The 23,433-nt window shown below is 37.3% G+C and overlaps 1 protein-coding gene across 1 annotated transcript in view; it reads left to right on the top strand.

The window, feature by feature from the left end:
- The first annotated feature begins 10,110 nt into the window (after positions 1–10,110).
- The window catches only part of adad1 (adenosine deaminase domain containing 1 (testis-specific)), a 32,453-nt gene continuing 19,130 nt past the window's right edge, over positions 10,111–23,433 (top strand). Inside the window, exons 1-6 of the mRNA XM_067458071.1 lie at positions 10,111–10,227; positions 10,758–10,935; positions 14,636–14,770; positions 15,841–16,008; positions 17,177–17,251; positions 17,433–17,558. Coding sequence (XP_067314172.1) covers positions 10,779–10,935; positions 14,636–14,770; positions 15,841–16,008; positions 17,177–17,251; positions 17,433–17,558 — 661 coding nt within the window. The 5' untranslated portion in view covers positions 10,111–10,227; positions 10,758–10,778. The remainder of the gene's footprint in view (positions 10,228–10,757; positions 10,936–14,635; positions 14,771–15,840; positions 16,009–17,176; positions 17,252–17,432; positions 17,559–23,433) is intronic.

The raw sequence follows: 23,433 nt of genomic DNA, 5'->3' as shown, positions 1-23,433 counted from the left end.
TTCATGAATCATAGCATCCTCATATTGTTTGGACTGCCGGAACTGATGCTGGTCCGGAGAGAGAGATTCCATATTTTAATAAAGCACTGGCGTAGGAGGAGTCATTTGGGACCTGGGCCCACATTAGAGGTCAGGGGTGGGTCACTGAAAGTTTGCTAAAATTAAAATAAATTCCAAAGCAATGAAATAAAACGTGACAACTCCAATGAACATTACACTATACGTTTCAAGAGTTTTCACTTCAGCCTTTCTATTAAAATGCATTAATGCATGCCAATTTACACTTACAGTCTTCAGTGTGACGATATGATAGTTTGCAGAGAAATATAGTGCACAGAAGGTTGTTTAATGACTTCACCGATTCTCACGCTGGGTTTTTTTGTAATCATGCAGGTTATGGTCATCATCTGATCATCAAACATTTCAGACGTCTTGTTCGTTTTCAGTTCATTCTGCATTACTGCAACTCTACATTCAGCACGTGTACCTTTTCTAGAAGGCCAACATCTGTCATTTCAGTTTTATTGACAACAGATTTATTTATTTTAGTGCTCCTTGAACTGATAAGGAATTAGATATTCACATTCATTGCATGAAACTGCAGTTTTATCAATCTGCACCAGAAGAGGGCACAAAAAAGCAGTGTGCAAGAGGCAAACTGACTGGCTCTTTTTCTAGACTTCATGCATTATACACCACTAACACTCAAAATGCTTAATTGGTTTGAGCAGGACAAACTTAAATTAAACAAATTAGCTCAGTTAAATAAACTGTTATGAGTATTTACAACTTTCTTTTGACTTCACAGCACTGACATATTTCGTTGTTTCAGAGTTGTATGAACTAATTTCCTTTAATTTAACTTCAATTTACAACCCCAAATCAGAAAAAGTTGGGACAGTATGGAATGTGCAAATAAAATAAAAAAGAAGTGATTTCTAAAATTACTTTGACTTGTATTTCATTGCAGACAATATGAACACAAAATATTTCATGTTTTGTTTGGTCAACTTCATGTCATTTGTAAATATGCATCCTTTCCTGTCATTCAGACCTGCAACATATTTCAAAAAAAGTTGGGACAGTAAAGCATTTACCACTTTGTAATGTTGCCATTCCTTTTCACAACACTTAAAAGACGTTTAGGGACTGAAGACACCAAGTGATGAAGTGTTTCAAGTGTAATTTTGTCCCATTCTTCCTGCAAACAAGTCTTATGGGTATACTACTGTACGAACATGATCGCCATGTCACACTGTAAGATCTCAGTTGACATTAATGTCAGACTGCACGATAGTTAAGGCGCGCTAAAAACGGACGCGCGCAAGAAAACTCACCCGGAGTTTTATATCATCAATGAATGACGCGTTCAGTGACAGTGAGCTGAATTACACGCGGGACTGAAATGCTGGCTACAAAGAAATCTCTAGCTCTCGTTTTGGTCATAGTTTGTCTTGAAGAACGGAGATATTTGACGGTCGTCGTGGAAGTCACACTGCAGGATTGTGTGCCAAATCTTCTGACACTGCCAGAATTTCGTCTGAGGTAAAATTTGATCGCAGCGCTCATTAATCTGCTGCCGGTGAACATGTCAAACTAACGACCAAAGCAGTGGCGCCTCCAGAAATTTTTCATAGGGGTGGCCAGATGGGGCCACTTAAAATCTTGGGGTGGCACACCAAAACTAGAAACCATCATTTCAGAATTGTATTCTACTAGTGAAGTAAACCGGCCTGTAGCACGACACATAATTCCGCGTCGTCTTTTACTAAAAAATATTTTTTGACTTATTTACTTACCAGTAGTCTTCGTCTTCTAACGTTAACTTCTTTTGAAATTGTTGACTGACGGGCATGAGCTGACCTGTTGCTGTCTGAGCGAGCAAAGTTTATTAATAAGTCTATTAATTTATGAGGCTCTTCAGTTCAAATTATCTAGTACCAAAATAATAATACTCTTTATTTTCCAAGTTCATAAATGATTTTCAAAACAGATTTGAAAAAAAAAAAACATACACACAAAATGACTTATTTTAAATATAAAATACATATATAAAAGTCTTGGGCATGTCAAAGATTTGTAACAACTTTAGCTTTGATGCATTGTTAGTTTTTGTGCAGCATCAGATTTTTTTTCTCCCTCATTTACTGTTCATGGCTGTTTTTGCCCCATTGACTTCCATTATAGCCACAAAAAAATTATTGGAAAGCCATGACACCATATAATCATGCATTCTTGATTGTTGGTGGTTTTCCCAGTTGGGAAGAGGTAAAATGTGTAATTTTTACAGTTGATAACCAGGTGGCACCATTAACCCTTTAGATAGGCCTGTGCTGAAGAAAAAAAAAGAAGCTTAGTGTCCGGCATTTGTATAGAGTATAATAACTGCATTTAAATGAGGGATTAAAAAAAATGTAAATCTGATGCTGCACACAAACTAACAATGCATCAGAGCCAGTGTTGTTACTAATCTTTGACATGTCCAAGACTGTGATAAAAGGTAAAAAAATATCCAGTCCACAATCACTTTTTATATTGAAAATAAGTTATTTTGTGTGTATGTTTTTTTTTCCAAATCAGTTTTGAATCCGTTTTTGAAAATAATTTATGAACTTAGTTAAAGAGTTAAAGAGTGATAAGAGTGACAATGAAACAATGACAGCAGCTCAACAATAAACATGGAATTAAGTATGTAAACTTGCAATAGAACACATTTTAAAGTATTTTACTTTTGATTATTTTATTTATTTCTAAAGATCTCTTTAGTAGCCTGTATTGGTGTACTTTAAAGGGATAGTTCACCCAAAAAGGAAATTTCTGTCATCATTTACTCTCCCTCATGATGTTCCAAACCTGTATGAGTTTCTTCGTTCTGTTGAACATAAAAGAAGATATTTTGAAGAACGTTTGTGACCAAATGTTTGCTTTGGGGGCAACATTGACTTCCATGGTAGGAATGTGTCTTCATATGTGTTCTACATAAAGAAATGCATTCAGGTTTGGAACAACTTGAGGGTGAGGAAATTATGACAGATTTTTCATTTTTGGGTGCACTGTCTCTTTAAGCAGTCATTCTGAACCAGTAACCACTTTACTGACATATCTGAAATTCAAAAATGTTTAATCCTCTTTATTAATTTACTATTTTGACTATATTATTATGTAATTATTTGTCCCATTTTAATCTAAATATTTTTTAAATATCAAACTGCTAAATGATAAATTGATAACATTAATATGCTATAATCTATTATTTAACCGTTCTAATATCTAGAAAAATAAGTCTGCCAAGCTCTGATAATGTATGAAATATTATATTATCCATTAAAAAAACAATAGGCCTACCTTTAGTTCACGGATGTGTCTGTCATCGCATGCTTTCAGTCAGACAGTCTGAGACACTGAAATGCTTCTCTGCAAAGGGTGCAGTTGGTCTCAGGTTCATCTTAAGTTACTGGACAGACCCACTCATGATACCTTTTTTTTTTCTATTCAGCCCTATATCTGGAAATCCTCTTGCGTTCAAACTGTGGACGCGAGCTCGACATGTTTTAAAAAAAACGCGCAAGTTTCCAGCGCATGTTCTCGAGACTCCGTCGCTATGGCAGCAAAGCGCCGCTAAAACCCAATCTTGTGCATCGCGTCCGTATTGGTTTGATACGGGACGCGTCATTTTGCTTATTCTAAATATTGATTGGGACTAGTACCTTGCGTCCCCCCATGGGGTGGCCAGTGGGGTGGCCAGGGGTTGGCCAGGGGTGGCCGTGGCCACCCCTGGCCACCCCCTGGTGGCGCCACTGGACCAAAGACGTCAGATTTTAGCCTAGGATCTGAGGAATCTTTTAGGATTTGCTAAATTTGTCCCAGACGGCCAAATCGTGGCCAAAATCGCACAGTGTGCACCCGGCTTTAAGGTGGGCAACAGTACGGGGTCTTCGTTGTCGCATTTTGCGCTTCAAAATGCGCCATACATTCTCTATTGGAGACAGGTCGGGACTGCAGGCAGGCCAGTCAAGTACCCGTACCCTCTTCCTCCGCAGCCAGGACTTTGTAATGTGTGCAGAATGTGGTTTTGCATTGTCTTGTTGAAATATGCATGGACGTCCCTGGAAAAGATATCTTCTTTAAGGCAGCATATTATGCTCCAAAATCTCTATGTACTTTTCAGCATTAATGGTGCCTTCACAGAAGTGCAAGTTACCTTTGCCAAGGGCACTGACACAACCCCATACCATGACAGACCCTGGCTTTTGGACTTGTTGCTGGTAACAGGATGATGAATCTGGATGATCCTTTTCTTCTTTGGTCTGGAGCACACGGCGTCCATTCCTCCCCAAAAATACCTGAAATACTGATTTATCTGACCACAGTACACATTTCCACTGTGTGATGGTCCATCCCAGATGCCTCCGAGCCCAGAGAAGTCGCCGGCGCTTCTGGACACAGTTAACATAAGGCTTCCTTTTGGCACAGTACAGTTTTAACTGGCATTTGTGGACGTAACTGCATATTGTGGTACTTGACAAAGGTATGCCAAACTAGTCCTGAGCCCATGTGGTGATATCGCTTATAGATGAATGACGATTCTTGATGCAGTGCCGCCTGAGGGATCGGAGATCACGGTTGTTCAGCTTAGGCTTGCGGCCTTGTCCTTTACGCACTGAAATTCCTCCAGATTCCTTGAATCTTGTAATTATGTTATGCACTGTTGAATGTGAAATATCCAAATCTCTTCCTATCTTTCTTTGAGGAACATTGTTTTTAAACATTTCAATAATTTTCTCACATATTTGTTGGCAAACTGGCGATCCTCGGCCCATCTTTGCTCCTAAAGGATTAGATCTTTCTTGGATGCTGCTTTTGTACCAAATCATAATTTCAATTACCTGTTGACATCACCTGTTTCAAATCACATCATTATTTAACCCTTTTACCTCATTACTAGCCCTAAATTGCTCCTGTCCCAACTTTTTTTGAAATATGTTGCAGGTCTGAATGACAGGAAAGGATGCATATTTACAAATGACATGAAGTTGACCAGACAAAACATAAAATATTTTGTGTTCATATTGTCTGCAATAAAATATAAAGCAATTTTTTTTTAGAAATCACTACTTTCTTTTTTTATTTGCGTTTTCCAAACTGTCCCAACTTTTTCTGATTTGGGCTAGTTTTGTTTTTATTTTTTCCCAGCATGCCTTGTCCATGACACTCGAAAGGGAGAGTAAATGCTACAATTAAGTGTTATATAAGGTTTTTTGTGCAAGATCAATGGTAAGGGAGATTTAGTGAATCATGTTTTGTTTCTAATTTAGAAGAATTTCTGCTAATGTGTTTTTTTGGAGAGTTACCATCATGGTGAGAAGTGATGCATGCGGCTTGATTTAACAGCAGGTACCGTACTCATTCAGTTATTGCTATACTATGCAATTGCTATAGCAAATTAACAAGTTGACATTTTCTGAATTCTCGTTATAACAAAATATTTATGTTGAAATAACTTGGTAATTTTAAGTTAAATGTATAAATTAAGTTAAGAACAATACCAAAATGAAGTTAGCACAACTTACTCAGGTTTACTGCTAGTCTGAAATTGGCTGTTTTATGGAGTGACAATATTTGCTGGACTGGAATTTAATTTTGTGGTGTAGGTTTTACCTTAATGAGGTCATATTTTAACCATATACCAGTAAACACTTCACAGTGTGGATAATTAAGATAATTCGTTGAAATTAATACTGTCAAATCGATTAATCAGTTTGTGGTTATACAATATATTTGTGTATATTATACACCGATCAGGCATAATATTATGACCACCTTCCTAAGATATGCTATACGTGACAAACTGAGCTGCTCTGTGTATTCTGACAGCTTTCTATCAGAACCTGCATTAACTTCTGGAGCAGTTTGAGCTCCAGTAGCTCGTCTGTTTGATCGGACCACACGGGCCAGCCTTCGCTCCCCACGTGCATCAATGAGCCTTGGCCGCCCATGACCCTGTGGCCGGTTCTCCACTGTTCCTCTTGGAGCACTTTTGATAGATACTGACCACTGCAGACCGGGAACAACCCACAAGAGCTGCAGTTTTGGAGATGCTCTGACCCAGTCGTAGCCATCACAATTTGGCCCTTGTCAAACTCCCTCAAATCCTTACGCTTGCCCATTTTTCCTGCTTCTAACACATTAACTTTGAGGAAAAAATGTTCACTTGCTGCCTAATATATCCCACCCACTAACAGGTGCCGTGTAACACCTGTCAGTGGGCATGATTGGTGTATCTATATTTGTGTGTGTGTGTGTGTGTGCCCTTGTTTATATTACATTGTGGGGACTAAATTTCCCCATAAGGAAAGTAGATCATCTAAATTGTGGGGACCAGCCAGCGAGTCCCCATAAAGATAGTGAACCATGTGAACATGTGTGTGTGTGTGTGTGTGTGTGTGGGTGTGGGTGTGTGTGTGGGTGTGATTTGACAGCACTAGTTGGAAATCATTTCTCAGTTTTATTAATTCTTTGCTCACTTGTCTAACACCTGGGTTACATTACACACTAGAACCATATTAAACCCATAACCAAATCCAGGTCTAAATCAGATCATCGTGAAATATATAATATGTAAAGAACAGATTGTAGCTTTCAGTATTTCTCCTTTTTTTTCTGTCTCATTGACCAGAGCGGATGTTCAGACGCGTTTACAATGAATCAAAACGCATCAGTTACGCATCGTCAGTCTGGGCCATTTTCCAACAGCTTGACTAAGTTTTTCTGTTTTCTGGAAGTCAGAGTGAACTATGAACAGTGACATATTAAAAAAGAAAGACAAAGAACATATTCAAACCTATACTTGGTTGGCAAACGTCTGACTTCCGCTGGATGTGCTGTCGTCCAATAGCAGAAATACCTTTCATCATATAGATCACCATGACTGCTGACAAAATGGAATGTGCACTCCTACTTAATGTATATAAATAATTTAGATTGAAGATAATATCTGCAACCCATCCAACAGAGGTGCTTGTGTTTACTGTACCACTGAGGAAGCAATGAACCACAGCGTGTCAAACCAACACCTACACTAAACTTTGCATGTCATTGCACACCAATCCATGCGCACTCGGCCTGGTCGAGCAAAACACCCTCTGGACATCACTGCATTTGCAAATCAATGAAAGATTTAAGGATAAATAAAAACGAGAGCAGAATCAGGATTGTGTCTGCATGGAAACAGACGTTAGAGGAATGATATCAGTGACGTCATGTTCTTATTTCCAGGCGTCAATATTAGTGTGTGGGCTTTGAGGTAGGATGTCTTGCTCTTTTGCTCACCATAGGACTGCACCGTCAAAAACACCCTGGATGTTTCCACTTTGCTGATAAGCATTAAATTATCCAAGGATCTATCACCTCTCATGCATGCAATAAAATATACACACTAATTGAGCTAAACTGAGGCATTTCCGAGGTAAGAAAAAAAAGTTTTGCATCTATTGTTTTGATCATTCCATTTCTAATAGTGTTTTTAAAAAATATTATAATATTATATGTTATAATATTTTATTAAAACACTAGAAATGGAATGATCAAAACAATAGATGCAAAACTTGGCGTTTGCTTACCACGGAAAGGAAAGGCCTCAGTTTAGCTCAATATTATTTAATTATAATAATGAAAATAATAAATAGAAATTAATCAAATTGAAAAGAAGAGAAAATACCCAGGTGAAGTAAACTAAAGTATTACACAAATGGATCAATAGAAATTAAGTTGTAAACAAAATTGCTAAATAAATCAAAATGATGTAATATTTGAGTTTTTTTTTGGCCATCATTGACTGAATGAATGTCTGAATAAAGTCCTAAATAATAATAATAATAAAAATAAATTGGTCAGGTTGAAATTCTTTGTTTTTTACTTTGTTATCATCTTGAAAAAGATTGAAAATCTAAGCATGCGGCTCACTCAGAGTTTGATCTCTCTCGTCTTCTTCTGATGTCAACATTGCGTTTATGTGGTTAATAAAGGTCTTCTATTTTTAGAGCATGAAAAAAAGGCTCTTTCCGGTTGGACACACACACACACACACACACACACACACACACACACACACACACACACACACACACACACACACACACACACACACACACACACACACACACACACACACACACACACACACACAAAGTGTTGAGTCATACACATCTCTGGAAAAGTGTTTTCATGAGTAACTGTTTAAAAACCCCTCTGTTGTCCCTAAATGCACAACCGGTTTTAATGTTACTTCCTGACCTTCATAGTCCATCACTTTCACTTTTACTCACGGGGTCATTGTACTGGGCTATCAATAATGGAAAAAATCTTGTGGTTGATCTTTTACAAGAAAATACAAATTTTTGTGTATGTGTGTGAGAGATGAATCTCCTCCAGATGTAGATAGAAGCATGTGTCCTATGGAAAAGCCCATTTCCGCCACATAAGAGAAAAGAAAACATGCTCTGGTTAATCATTATTATGACATATAGCCTACCCCCACAGATTCACAGACAAGGCTTACACCTATAGTCCCTGACTAAAATGCATGTTTGAGCTGTTATAACTGAAAGAAACTTGGACCGGCATATCTTAAAATATGTCAATTGTTTTGTCCCAAGAGTCAAACCAGTAATGTTTTATTCTAATACATGTTTATTAAAGATACTTAAAAGTACTAATTGAACTAATGCCTAATATTTTAGCCTATACCCTGTCATAAGTAGTCATACAAAGATAAAATTATGACATTGAATCATAATTATGAGATAAAAAGTTAAAATTAAGATATAAAAAGGTTTTTTTTTCAATTTGTCATAATTTACCTTTTTAACCTCATAATTTGGAAAATGTAAGTCATAATTTCGATTTATTCCCTATAGGGTTCACAGGCTTACAGTTTTTTCCAATTGCTAACACACAATTTTGCAAACTAGGCTGGTTTTATCAAAATGTTTAACACAATTCACAAAACCACACACCCAAACTGCTAAACACTCATATCTTGCAAAATGAAGCACTACAAAAATTACATATAGCATTACCAAAATTAAACTTTTGCACGCAATGATGACACACACTTCGTATTACCAGATTTTTGTCTAACCAAATACACACTGTTGAGCATAATGAAAAGCATTATTTGCCATAATACTAAAATATGTATTCTTATACTGTTCAGTGCAACATTAGCCTGGCTAGTGCAACATATGCACAGGCACAGCAGATTCTATATTAACAATGAACTGAACAAAAATATGCTCACAAAAAACAGTGAACTGAAAAAGAAAATTGCATGCATGCATCCTTCCTCTTTCTGCAACAGCTTCCATTGTTGTAAAAAAAGGAGCTCACTTGTGGTCTTTTCTTAGCTCTTACATCCTGATTCTTGAAGTGTTAACAATTAACCAGAGAGGTGTGTTGGCCAGGCCAATTAGCTCATATCGCATCATTTTGAATGTTTTAAAGTGACAAACATGTGACTTTATATAAAAATAATAATAATAATAAAAACAAAATATGTGACTTTATGTCAGATTGTTGTGTTTTAAGCAGAAAATCATGTTTAGTGCGTTTAAAAAGTGCCATTTTGAATTGCAAAAGGCATGTAAGGAGAAAATGGATTTAGACTTTAGGAGACTATAGGCATGGAGGTTTTGCTCTCTGTGTGTCAGTTTAAATAATGTCATTTTTAGTGTGTTAGCAATTGGAAACAATGGTAAGCCTAGTCTGTTTGAGCAGTTTTAAATGAAAGCAACTTGCATCCATTGTTTTGTCTCAAGATGCTCAACAATACTGTTTTTAGACATGTTTTTTTAAATCTACTTAAATGAACTAGAGCTTATCAGGGTTTAATGTAAACCCTGTCTGTGAAACCAGGCCTTTATGTCATCATTTTGTTATAATTTCATAATGACATTTAAAGAAATAATTTTGTCTTTTCATCTTGATTTTTTTTTACAAAAATAGTTTCTACTTTGTCTGATAAATAGTATATCATAATTTCGATGTTTTTGTAATTATTATGACTTTTATTTTGACTTTTTATGTCATAATTATGACTTAAGTTACCAGAGCATGATTTTCCCCCTATATGTGGCGAAAATGGCGTTTCATGATCTATCTATCTATCTGTTATCTCTGAATCTGTGATTGTGGATCACATTCTGTCTTATTGTGAGTGAAGCCCTCAGGGTAAGAGCGTGGTGGGCGTGTTTTATTTGGATTAATGTTTATATGTGTTCGTTTGAAGATAAAATTACAAAATGTTCTGCTTTATCGATCGTTTATGATAACTGATGACCAATATAAGTTTGTATTTATTGTTTAACTCAGGTAAAGTAACGTTAGCGCGCTAGCAGCTTGACTAGCATCTTAATCGGCGTTTTGTTTTATTTTTATTATTTCAATGCGCTTTATTTCAACCTAACTTGTCAGATGTCAATACTGGGTTTTTATAAGTTTATATGTGTTTTATGCGAGTTTGCGATATTATACACGAATTTAAACGTCGTTAAAAGCCTATATGTGTCTTGCCATGCGCTCCTCCTTCATATTAACCATTAATCAATTTGTTGAAACCATCCATAGAACCATTAGGACTTGCTTCATAAAAGATCAATAACATAATTCCTAATGTGAGTTTTCATGTAAACACTGCCTGCAGTTGTTTGATTTTTCTTTCTAATAGTCAGTATCTAACTTTATTATCTGTTCTTTTGTAGTTGTGTCCCTCAAGCTGTTAGATGAAGATGATGAATAGGGGTTCGTCCTCCAGAGGGTCCAGCATGCCCCATGGCCGCTTGACAAACAACACCTCTCCTTCACCTTTTAATGACATTATCAACAACAACAACAACACATATCTGCCTGGACAACCATTGAGCACCTCCACCAAAATCAGTTAAGCGTTAGAGGTTTATTCTTTCATTCATTCTTTTGTAATTCTGGACAGGCTAACTTTTGCTTTATTTGAATCTAATTTGCATTGACAGAAGACTTATTTGTGTTTGAAATAGATCCTATTTCACTTCTGTAATGGGATGTATTTCTCTGTAAGAGTGAGAGGTCAGAGGTCCTCAATTGATAATAATGAAAGTCATTTCAGAGGCAAGACTACAAAGACAAACATTTCTTTTTGTTATATTTGTTGCCAAATCATAATTTTGTATACACTACGGATTGCTTCAATGCAGCTTCAATGTCATCAGCAGGAAAATACAGTAATAGGGTCAATGATTCATCATATATTAAAACACATTTGAATTCTGCTGTAAATCATCTATAAAAAGACAGTAGTGTCATTATTCAGCTTGAGTCAGTTCAATGTTGGTTCAGTTCAATAATAGAGTCAGTGTTGCATAACTGGTCAGTTAGCAAAATGAATAAAGTATGAGTCAAATGAGGTGCGAAAAGAGGCTCAAGATAAAAGTGTAATCATTTAGATCAATTCTGATCAGGTTTTGTTCTCACGTGATGATATCAGTGCAGTCAAATCAGAAATATTACTGAATATTTAAAGGTTAGTTCACTCCACAAGAAAAATTCAGTCACTAATTACTCACCCATATGTTGTTCCAAACCCGTAAGATTTTCGTTCATTTTTGGGACACATATTTAGATATTTTTGATAAAATCTAAAAGATTCCTGAACCTCATTGATTCTTGCTGAAGCTGAAACGTCAGGGTCCCCGCGGGGTCTTAAAAAGTCTTAAATGTCAAAATCAAAATATAAGGCCTTAAAGTCTTAAATTCGTGGAAGCATTGAGTTCTAGGTCTTAAATAATGTTAAGCAGGTCTTTCCTACGTCCATGTAACGCTACCTCTAATGCTCAATGAAATGCCCCCACAGTGCGCGTGTGTGTTTGTGTTTACTCTGGGGTGTTGTAGTTCTTTCTTTCACTAGTCCAACTATTGTTTGCTGTATTATAACTACAAATGAGTCCAGCATGCATTTTATATTGCAGCCAATCGTGTTATTGGCACGAGTCTCTTTCTGATTGTACCCCACAGACGCATAAAACGGATTTTGTTCTTCAGCTCACTGTTCTTCCAATTCTGCGATCGTGAAAGCGAAGGCAAATATTTCTCACCATCTTACATAATGACCAAATAAAAGTATGATATACCCGATAGCACTAAAAAGAGTTAATAAAAGTGATGTATACACCAAACTCTGATGTCAGACGGCGTGTGTTTGCTGCCTGTCAGCGCTCGCGCGAGTGTACCGAATGTGTTACACTTGAACAATCAAAATACACACATTATTATGCATATGTCCATAACCTGTAAAAAAGTTTGGGAGGTGTCAGTAAGTACTGGATCTGTGCATTAGTAAGTTCTCAAAGTGAAAGCAAACTAATATAGCTCTTGTCTGTGTTAATGTTGCACAAACAACAACACAAACAGGGAAAACGGCACTTACGCGTAGAACACTGTTTGTAGATATGTATCTTTGTTGTATTTTTTTATCATTTTTTGTCCTATTGTCATTTGTTTATAAGTATATGTTTTATTACTGACCATTTTCTTGATTAGCCTACTTAATTACTTAAAAACTTTTTACTTATATTAAAGAGCATATTGCTGTGGTTTACTTTTACGATTTTGGTCATATTTCCAACCCTAAGCAATCGTTTTATTAAAGATAGATAGCACACCACTGGACCAGCCCCTCTTTTTGTAATACCAGACAAGATTCATGCATTTTGTTTCTTTTATCGCCATGTGTTACTATTGTGCATCTAACATCATAATATGATTAATATGGCATCCTAATTATTAATTTTTTTTTAAAAAATCGCGAATTTATGAAAGTGACCACCACAAAATAAAATAAAAAATTAATTTGATCTTAAAAAAATAAATAAATCTAAAATGTATATATAGTTAAATCCTGGTGGGATTTGTGCAAGTTTACTAATACTTTGTTCAATTTAAGTAATTGAATTTGTTTTGCAAGTAATTTAGTGATTCTGCATTTTCTTTGTGTTTTTTTTTTACTGCGCAATATAGACCTTAAATTTAATTCATAATGGTCTTAAAATGTCTTACTTGGTGAAACCTGCAGATACCCTGTGCCTAATAGCACGAGAATGAACCTCATCGGTTCTTGAGGAAGCTCAAATGTGCCTCGTAACACGAGAATTAACCTCATTGGTCAAGAGGTGTTTGAGTTGATGAATGTTTATAAGTGAATAAAAGCCTAAATTCAATCTGTTCATCATATAAAGTGACCTTGTCTCATCAGAACATTTTTTTCTAAATTAATCAGTTCATCTCTATATGAGCGTTTTGAAGCGTTAAAGTGGTAGTTGCACAGCTGTCCATTAAGGGATGGGAAGCTCTGAGATTTCCTCAAAAAGATCTTTGTTTGTGTTCTGAAGATGAATGAAGTCGGGTTTGGAACGACATGCCGTGAAGACCTTTGAGTTTCTTTGTGTTTTTGACATGACGGTAGTTTTTCTCAAATGAAACGGTTAATTAAAGGAATACTCCACTGTTTTTAGAAATAGGGCTTATTCAACTTCTTTCCTTCATTTAGAAATGTGGGCAAATGCATTTTTGTCTCAGTGCTTGCATTGTTATAGTTTGGAAGGTTTCCCGCTAGCTTAGCATAACGAATGCCAGCTAGCTTGTCCCGAGTAAAAGTGATTCAAAAAAACAAGCAACTAATTACTTCTTGTGGCCTGCACATTCACAATGTGTACAAATAGCGATGCAGATTAAGACCATCACGGTTCTCATTCTCATGTCCTCCCACTGTTGAGCGATCGCAATGTGTTGCATGATATCTCTGCGCCCAAGTAGCAGTGCTTTGCCTTTGCTTCCCCATAATATAGTCTGCCTAGGAAATCACCTAGTCTTAATCTGCATCGCTATTTGTACTCGTGAATATGCAGGCCACAAGAAGTAATTAGGTGTTTGTTTTTTTGGATCACTTTAACTCGGGACATGCTAGCTGGAAACATAGGATTTCATCATGCTAAGCTAAGCTAGGGGCGATCCTGCCAAACTATAACAATGCATGCACTGAGATAAAAATGCATTTGCCCACATATCTAAATGTAGAAAAGATGTTGAATTAGCCCTGTTTCTAAAAACGGTGGAGTGTTCCTTTATACTGTGTGTGTCAAGGCCATTCATTCACACAGAGACGCAGGATTCGGGTTTAAATAGTCTTTATGCTGTTTAATATTCCCAGACACTAGTCTTTATCACCAGATACGTTCTCGGGTACTGACATTTTGTACTCTGTAGTACCGAAGTAATTCGTTCGGTGCCCTAAAAGTACTGAGTTCGGTACCTAACCCTAGTGCCAAGGAACCCAAACTCCATCAGGTCAGGTGACAAAAATGTAAAGGAAAAAAAAACCTTGGGAGAAACCAGGCCAGGCACAGTTAGATCAGGAAATCACATTAGGAAAGTCAACGTTGATTTCGCTGTCCAAGTCCAGAAAAATTCTTGCTAGGGAAAAATATAGATCGTACAATGTTATTTAGACTAGTAGTGTTTTTAAGGAGTGTGTTATCAGCTGCAGTCACTTGCTGATTGAATCACTTTATATCAATAAAGTCTGCTTCAACTTTTGTCTCCTTTGCAGATTCCAAACCGAAAAGCCTTCCCCGTGAATCGATCGACAAATATAAGCGAGGAGAAACGCATCCGGTGTCGGCGCTGTATCAGCTCTCTCAAACTTTGCAGTTTCAACTGGATCTGAAAGAAACCGTGACCACTGGTACCCGGCAGTTTCCCTGCATCCCTCCTGATTTTACTAAGTGCATTGTCTAGCTCAGTGGTTCCCAACCACATTCCTGGAGCCCCCCTAACACTACACATTTTGCATATCTCCTTTGACTGACACACCCATTTCAGGTCTTACATGCTGCGTCCCAATTCGCCTACTTATACTACGTCCTAAAAGTATGTACTCTTTTTGTGAAGAAAAAGTATATACTTTTGAGTGTGTAGCAGAAAAGTATGCAAGCTTCGGGACATACTACTTCGCCATCTTTAACGGACTCTGTCGCTTAGTTACGTGCATCCCGTCACCGTTTATCTGCCCTGTCAATCATCGTCAGATTCGTCACAGTTCAAATCCTTCACATTCAGTTTAATCTCCTACCGTATCAGAGAGAAATGTAGCCGCTCGTTGATCTGCCATTTGTGGGTCTTTAATGCAGAGACTCTCTTCATGTATTTACAGTTTAAATATAATGATGCATTTAAAAGTTAATGGCCAAACGTGTCATTTCAAAAGTTCTCAATGCTGCTGCGGGTGAAATATAATGTGACAACACTGAATAGATATATTTTTGTCAGGTTAAATATTGATAGTTGATCACTCAAACCCCTTTATCTAAACTTCTCTACTTAACCGTCGAACTCGCACATCCGTCATGTTTGTAGTTTTTTAACGCTTTTTATCCGCGTTTGTAGTTCTAATCGAATCCTCGGCCAACTCGCAATGGGTTGTGGGCAATATCAGCCGTTAGAGTGCGCATCGATCCATACTGTGAATTCGGACCGGAAATAGTAAACCATCCGGGAATCTTTGGAATACTCTTTTCAACATACTACGATTTGGGACATACTAATTCTATTTTCGAATACTATTTAGGATGGATAGTATGCGAATTGGGACGCAGGGTGAGTCACTACTAATGAGCTGATGACCTGAATCAGGTGTGTTTGATTGAGGAGACATGCAAAATGTGCAGGGTTAGGGGGGCTCCAGGAATGTGGTTGGGAACCACTGGTCTAGCTCATAGATTCGTTCAACATTTGTTTTCTTTGTTTTCTGAACAGGAGGAGTTACAGGGTTTTTCTTTGCGTTCTGTGCTGTGATTGATGGAATCCAGTATAAGACCGGAATGGGCATCACAAAAAAAGAAGCCAGGGCCAAAGCAGCTGAACTGGCCCTTGAAGATCTCATAGCAAGTCTAGAGAATGATGGGATCCCTTCAGATGTTTCTGGTAATAATCTAATGCTGGGTTACTTCTGGCAACTAAACAATGGAATAAATATGCTTAAAAGAGTCAAATTCATAAATGCAAATTTTCAAGAAACATCAAGAGCATCAAAAATGATGCATATTGATATCACTTTCTATATTTCTTCTGACAATATCAACACCCTAACCTGACACATAAAATATGCGCAACACTGGAGTGTGAGATTAGAATTATTTCTGAAAACTCAGCTTTCCATCGCAGGAATACATTACAAGAATGTGAAAAACATTACAGGAAAAACTGTTTAAAATAGTACTGAGTTTATTGTATTTTGATAAAATAAATGCAGCCTTAGTGCAGCTAATAGACTGCTTTAAAATCATGAAAAAAAATCTTACATAAATATTTTAATCATCATCCGTTGCCACTTATTAGGTATTTAAAGGACTAGTTAGTATCTAAAAATGAGACACTATATATATTATTTATTAAATAAAATGCATAACTTTAGCTATGTGGTTTGATTGTTTACTTTCATTAATGGTGTGCTCTGCAAGCCTTCAAGCAAATAACAGGCAGAAATCGTGTGACCTTCTGTTTGACACTTTCCATACAATCGATGCAAGCACTTAGTCAGCCCTTCCATCTTTAATGTGAATATGCAAACTTCGAAATTCACTGTGAAAGTTTCCCCAGATGAAAGAGAACATCCTCGCTGTGCTCCCTCCCATCGAAACAACCCCATAGTCATTCACTGAAACCGTGGTAAATGTCTTTCCTGTTTGAGGTGGGGGTGTAACATTTAGTTTTTTTGATGCAAAAACAATTCACATTCACACATCAGGGCGGTGCTGGAATTTAATCGTATCTATTGTATCTTTTTAATCTTTTTCTATTGCGATTCCATAAAGACTTTATATTTTACTGTTGGGTCATAATTAGTTTTGCGGATTTAAACAAACAATCTATTTATAAACCTCAGAGTGCGTAAGTCTTGAGTGCATATGCCCTGCACAGTTTGATCTTGATCTGACTTGAGCCAGTAAGCAACCAGCTTACAACCAGCTTGAGCCAGTAAGCAACCAGTGCCAAAAACTGCATTTTATTAGTAAATGCAAGCCTTTGTGTTCACAAACATTGCATGGGCAAACACTACTCATGTTTTCTTTTGTTTGTGTGTTCTGTTCAGAGGGGCCACCTCCTCTGCCAATAAGAGAGAAGGACTCCACCATCCCAGAAATCCATTCCGGAAGAGCTGTGATTGGTAAATTAATTCATAAAATCAATCTGCATGTATTTAATAGCCCAGTAAAAAAAAAAAGCTATAGTCAACGATCAAATGTTTTTAGCCATAGTAACCTTTGAGATCAGTGCGTCTAATCATGTCGAATTAGGAAATATTTGTGAACGTGACTAATAATTTCATTTTGGTTGGTTTAACGCAGAAAGAAAGAACCCCATCAAGGATCAGGTACCCAGCGTGGTGAGGGAGATGCTCACCAAGCTAATGGACAGTTACCCAGAATTCTCTGGCTGTGGCGGAACAGTGGCTGCATTTGTCATGCTCTCTCGTAAGTCAGACGTACAGGATGTCAGACCACAGGTTTTTCTATGTGGGATTTAAATTGATACGTCATGTGACATTTAACATCTTCCTTGTTGCCGTATAATCTATCCTGCACAGAATCTGCATTGTCATTATATTAATTAGGGGTGTGACGAGACTCTTAGCTCACAACATGAGAGGTTTGCACAGTATTTTTATGAAATCCTCAATGACAAAATTAATGATGGGAAAAATAGTCTGCAGGTGCATTTTGAAATGTTTTGACTAATCATCTTGTAATGAATGTCAAATGCATTGAAAGACAACAGGCTACTCTCCTGTATGAGTTCACATGAGTCTCTTCAGACTTTACTATACATGAATTATGAGCTTCCAGAACATGAGGGACCTCATAATTGAACTCCTTTCCAAAAATGTAATGCATGAATAAAAACAGTATAAATAACAAAAATAAAATACAATTCTTAGTTGTATTAAGTGCAATCAATAAGTGCAACCATAATTAAATTACTCTTTTAATGTTCAAAGCAGAGCTAAGAGGTGGTTACAACTACACAGCCCAGCCTAAGATAGCTGTTATTGGGAGACAGGCTATTGCTTGTAGCCTAATTTGTGCGTCAGGGAGCTTGAGGTTTACTTTCGCTTTCAAATTTGTGATTGCATGTACTCTTTATATAGGTAGAGGTGGTGATGAGCATGCATTCTTCGAGATAAGACCTTTATCAGATGCTTATGGCTCGTTCCCACCAAGAACGACCAGTGGATGACATCGTTCTGTTTATTCTTAGCTTGTGCTTCTGTTTGACTTTAAAGGGGGGATAAATTAAGAAATCAACTTTCCCTTGAGCTTTTAAAAGGTCATGGTAATAAATAATTTCCTGTAAGTTTCAGAGCGGAAAACTTCCAGCTGATAGCTGGCTTAGCAAACGATCGATCTGTTAAATTTCTTCATTTTCACATCAAAGTCCAGTGAAACCCGCCTTAAATTGATTAGTTATTATGGGGATAAACGGAGAGGCTAACATTACCATAGATGCCATTCTTCTTATGATGTAATGAGTACATCAGGTGTTATGGTAAGTTTCCGTGTCTGGCTGACCTAGTTAATGCAGCCTAACAATTATTTAACTGAATTGAATAATAGAAATTGATCATATTCAATGAGTATGCCATAGTAAAGAGATGCTTTTTTTGTCTAGATTTAAACTGATAGAGTGTGTCTGCTTCCCGAAGGTTAGGAAGACTATTCCAGAGTTTACAGAGTTTAGGTGCTAAATAGGAAAAGGATCGACCGTCTGCAGTTGATTTTGATATTCTAGGTATTATCAACTGGCCAGAGTTTAGAGACCGCAATAGACGTGATGGAGTATAATGCGTTAAGAGCTCGCTTAAGTACTGGGGAGCTAAACCATTTAGTGCTTAGTAAGTAATAAGTAAGGTTTTAAAATGTATGCGATGTTTAATAGGGAGCCAGTGCAATGTTGACAGAACCGGCTAATATGATCATGCTTACTGGTTCTAGTAAGAACTCGAGCTGCTGCGTTTTGGACCAGCTGGAGTTTGTTTATTAAGCGAGCAGGGCAACCACCCAGTAGAGCATTACAATAATCTAGTCTTGAGCGCATAAACTAACTGTTCAGCATTTTGCATTGAAAGCATGTGCTGTAATTTAGATATATTATTAAGATGAAAGAATGCAGTTTACAGATGCTAGAAACGTGGCTTTCAAATAGGGCTGGGTGATATGACCAAAATCTCATATCACGATAATGATATACAGTGGCATGAAAACGTATCTGAAACCTTTGGAATTTATCACATTTCTGCATAAAATCACCATCAAATGTGATCTAATCTTTGTCAAAATGACACAAATTAAAAAACAAGGGTCTGCTTTAACTAAAACCACCCAAACATTTATGGGTTTTCATATTTTTATTGAGGATAAACCAGATATTTAATGTGATTGTTCAGTTACTTATTCCTCCCCCTTCTGTCATTGTTTTCATGTTATCCTTATTAAAAATATGAAAACCTATAAATGTTTGGGTGGTTTTAGTTAAAGCAGACACTGTTTTTTCATTTGTGTCATTTTGACAAAGATCAGATCACATCTGATGGTGATTTTATGCAGAAATGTGAGAAATCCCAAAGGCTTCAGATACTTTTTCATGCCACTGTACATCACTATTAGGGGTGTAACGTTACACATATTCGTATTGAACCGTTCGGTAAGAGGCTTTCGGTTCGGTACGGGGTACGCATTATGTACAGAGCGGTTCTTGGATTAGTAGACTTAATTACATTTTGGAAAATAAAAAAGTGTGTGAAATATAATGTTATGAGTTCAACAAGGTAGCCCAATAACCCAAACAACATAACAGGCAATGCCCCTGACACTCCTGAAGAAATGTTTATTCTACTCAGTCAGGTGCTCACTCACTCAGATACTCGTTGCAAAATGGCTAATGCGTTTAACAGACCAGAAATAGAAGATCCTCCAATAACCAACAGGTCTGGTGTTTGGGTGCACCTTGGATTCCCTGTAAGCTATGAGGGTGATTGCAAGAGATTGGTGGATAAAAAAACAACGGTATGTCGCATTTGCTACATGACAGTAGAGTACAGCAGCGAGAATACTTCAAACATGTCAACGCATTTACGCCAACAATACGAAAAAAAGGAGACACATAATATCACTGCAGCATTTAAACAGACATTTCCAACTGATTCAAACAGGGCAAAAGACATCACCGCGGCGATTGGTACATTTATAGCCCGGATATGAGACCTTACTCTGCAGTGGAAAACGCAGGTTTTAAGGACATGCTTAAAGTAATTGAGCCCTGTTACAATATTCCTTCACAAGCCCATTTCTGCCAGACCGTAATTCCTGCTTGGTACCAAAAAACAAAAGCCCAAATAGAGAACCAATTGGCCAAAGCAACAGCGGTTGCTCTGACAACAGACGGCTGGACGTCAAGGGCTACACAAAGCTTCCTGACTGTGACGGCACATTACCAATGAATGGTAAAGCTGAACAGCCACATTCTTCAGACACGCCCCCTTGAGAGTCACACAAGTGAGGATTTGGCCAAAGGCAGAAGCAGTAGAAGTGTGGAAGTTGGAGAGAGCTAATGTAACTATTCCTTTAACTACATAGAAGATGGGTAAAGTATAGCTCCATCATTTTTCAATGACAAAAAAAATCATACTTTGTTAGTTTTAATAAATAAAACATTTTAAAAATCAAGGACATTTATCTGCCAATTTTTTCTTTTTGCTGTATCTAAAACGTTCGGTACGAGGACATAAACATTAACTGTGACACCAGTGTATCGTATCCCATGAACATTAACTGTGACACCAGTGTATCGTATCGAACTGAACCGTGAATTTTGTGAACCGTTACACCCCTAATCACTAGCCTGACAAGCCAGACCCACATCAAGATGTTTGGTCTGGAAACTCACCATTGACAGCTCAATCTGAGGGGCGGGATAAACGGTTGTCTTTCATACTCCCTCTGCACGCGATAGGATAGCGCTACAACCAACCAGAGCAACGAAGGTGAAGCAGAGCTCGCTGACAAATTAAACATTCACCGTATCCGGTCGGCTAAACTCCGAACACATCTTCTCTTTTTAAGAATGACTTCAGTGCCGTTCTTTGTTCTTTTCTCAGAGAAAAGCTTAACTCCAAGTCTTCCAGAGTCGCGGTCAAAGCTGATTCGAAAGACCGCCGTTCGCCAGTTTCTGTGTTTACTAGAAGCACGCAAACGCAACTCGGCCGTCGTCATTATGGCCCCGCCCGCCGACTCTATACACGACGTGATTGGCCCGTCCAGATTGTGAGGAATACAGCTCAGAAGGGTATTGAGAGTTCCTAGACGACACTTGCGCTAGGGTGCGTCTAGATTTCTAGGCTACCTAATCACTATATAGTACCTTTTTTATAAATTCAATCAATTAATGGTTCATATACATTATTTACCACATGGAATGGGCTATTTCTGTTTTTACATTTTAAAGAATATAGGCCTACTAAAAAAAATCTCATTCATATGCAATTGTTTTTCTCCCTTTTATTTAGTAGTGTTTGTCATTGTAATTTCCCCATGTTGGTTGTTTTGGCTTTTAATCCCATTATAATTTTCCCGTAAAAACATACTACAGTGTGTGTAATCATGTGACTCTGGTCCCTTCAGTCAGTGGCATGGAAGTAACTGGTAAACTCAAACACAGAAGCAACGAAGATGGCATCCTCACGAAAGTGTGTCAATTGTATGTGTTTAAAGGCTTGCCAGTTCAAACATTCAAGTGATTTTACACCATTCAATAACATTAATATGGAAAACATGGCACTTTTTTCTGGGACACAGAATGCCGAGCCATTGTCGTCTCTCTAACAGGTTCTCCCTGAAGTCAGATCGATATGACTAAACATGCAAAATTGTTTTCTAATCCGTCTTCACAGTCCACACTATGGTGCGAAGAAGGCGTTCACAAAGTTATCCACTTCGGAGAGTGTTTTTAAAAAAGCTACATTTTCATTGCCTTAAAACGCCATCTTGGTGTGGACGGAAGGCCCAAACGGAGAAAAAAAATATACGTTTTCAAATGAAAGCTTATTAGTGTGGACATGGCCTTATTGCAGTAGTCCTTATCCAGCCATCATAAACATAAAAGGCATGGATTTTCATTGTTCAAAATGTTTGGGAACCCATTAAGAATTTCAGAGATGGCGATAAATAAAAACACGTCAGACATGAGGAGGTCATTGGGGCAGACAAACATGTGAAGAATGAACTTGTCTCATTCACACTCCTCTCAGCACTTCCTACTCAAAGACGGTATCAGGAAATAGTACTTCCAGCATAATATTATGGGAACTGTTGACATTTAATGTAATTTATGAAATAGAGACGTCTGTTGTTCATTTTTAGAATTGACGTCAACGTGATATTTTTAACAACAGGTTAGTTTGAATGGTCTGTTTGTTGCATTTGTAATGCCATGGGGGCATTAAAAGTGACGGCTGATTGAAATTTCAAATGTTCGTTTGAATATTTTCTTTGTATAGCCATTGAGCTGCTGGAACACTATAGTACACCAAATTATGGAAATATACAGGAAGAGGAAGCAATTATATGATTTCCTTTGGCCCTTTTATATTTTTTCATTGGCGGGATTTAATTTTGACATAAAAAACAAACTATAGGACAGGAAATGTTGAAGGATTCTTAATTATATAGGTAATGTCCACAGGATATTATACAAGTGAAATGGTCAAGGAAGCAGAGACGTCATAGGTGCTTATTTTTAGAAACATTTACAGTAAAAGGAAGCCTTCTTGGTGGAGACCCGGTGGGTAAAACATCTGATGTCTATATCACAGGCCTTTCAATTATCCTTCTCAAAAGAATTTGTAAAAAGGGAAAGAAAAGTTGACATACCACAGCTTCAAAATAGAAAAACATTTCATGTTCTCATGTTCTCACCACAGGTGATGTTTAGTGGCTCTTCATCAGACAATGAACACACACAGTGATGAGCCTTTATATACACATCACATTATCAGCCACATGACAAAAAAATGATCATCTCTATCAAAGGATCTATCGCCATCTCAAAAGAAGAAAATCAAAAATATGTGAACAAAATCAGGAAACAGCAGGAAAAACACTTAGGCCTGGTTTCAGACAGGGCTTAGATTGAGCCACGATTAGGCCTTAGTTCAGTTAGAACATTTAAGTAACATTTATAAACATACCTTAGAAAAAAAACAATGCATCTTGAGAAATATGATTTGATATGTCAATGCAAGTTGCTTTCAGTTAAAATAGCTCAAACATGCTTTTTAGTCTGGGAATAGCCTAA

This window comes from Pseudorasbora parva, chromosome 11 (assembly GCF_024679245.1).
Source record: "Pseudorasbora parva isolate DD20220531a chromosome 11, ASM2467924v1, whole genome shotgun sequence".
NCBI classification, from domain to species: domain Eukaryota; kingdom Metazoa; phylum Chordata; class Actinopteri; order Cypriniformes; family Gobionidae; genus Pseudorasbora; species Pseudorasbora parva.
This window is presented reverse-complemented; position numbering and strand designations above follow the sequence as displayed.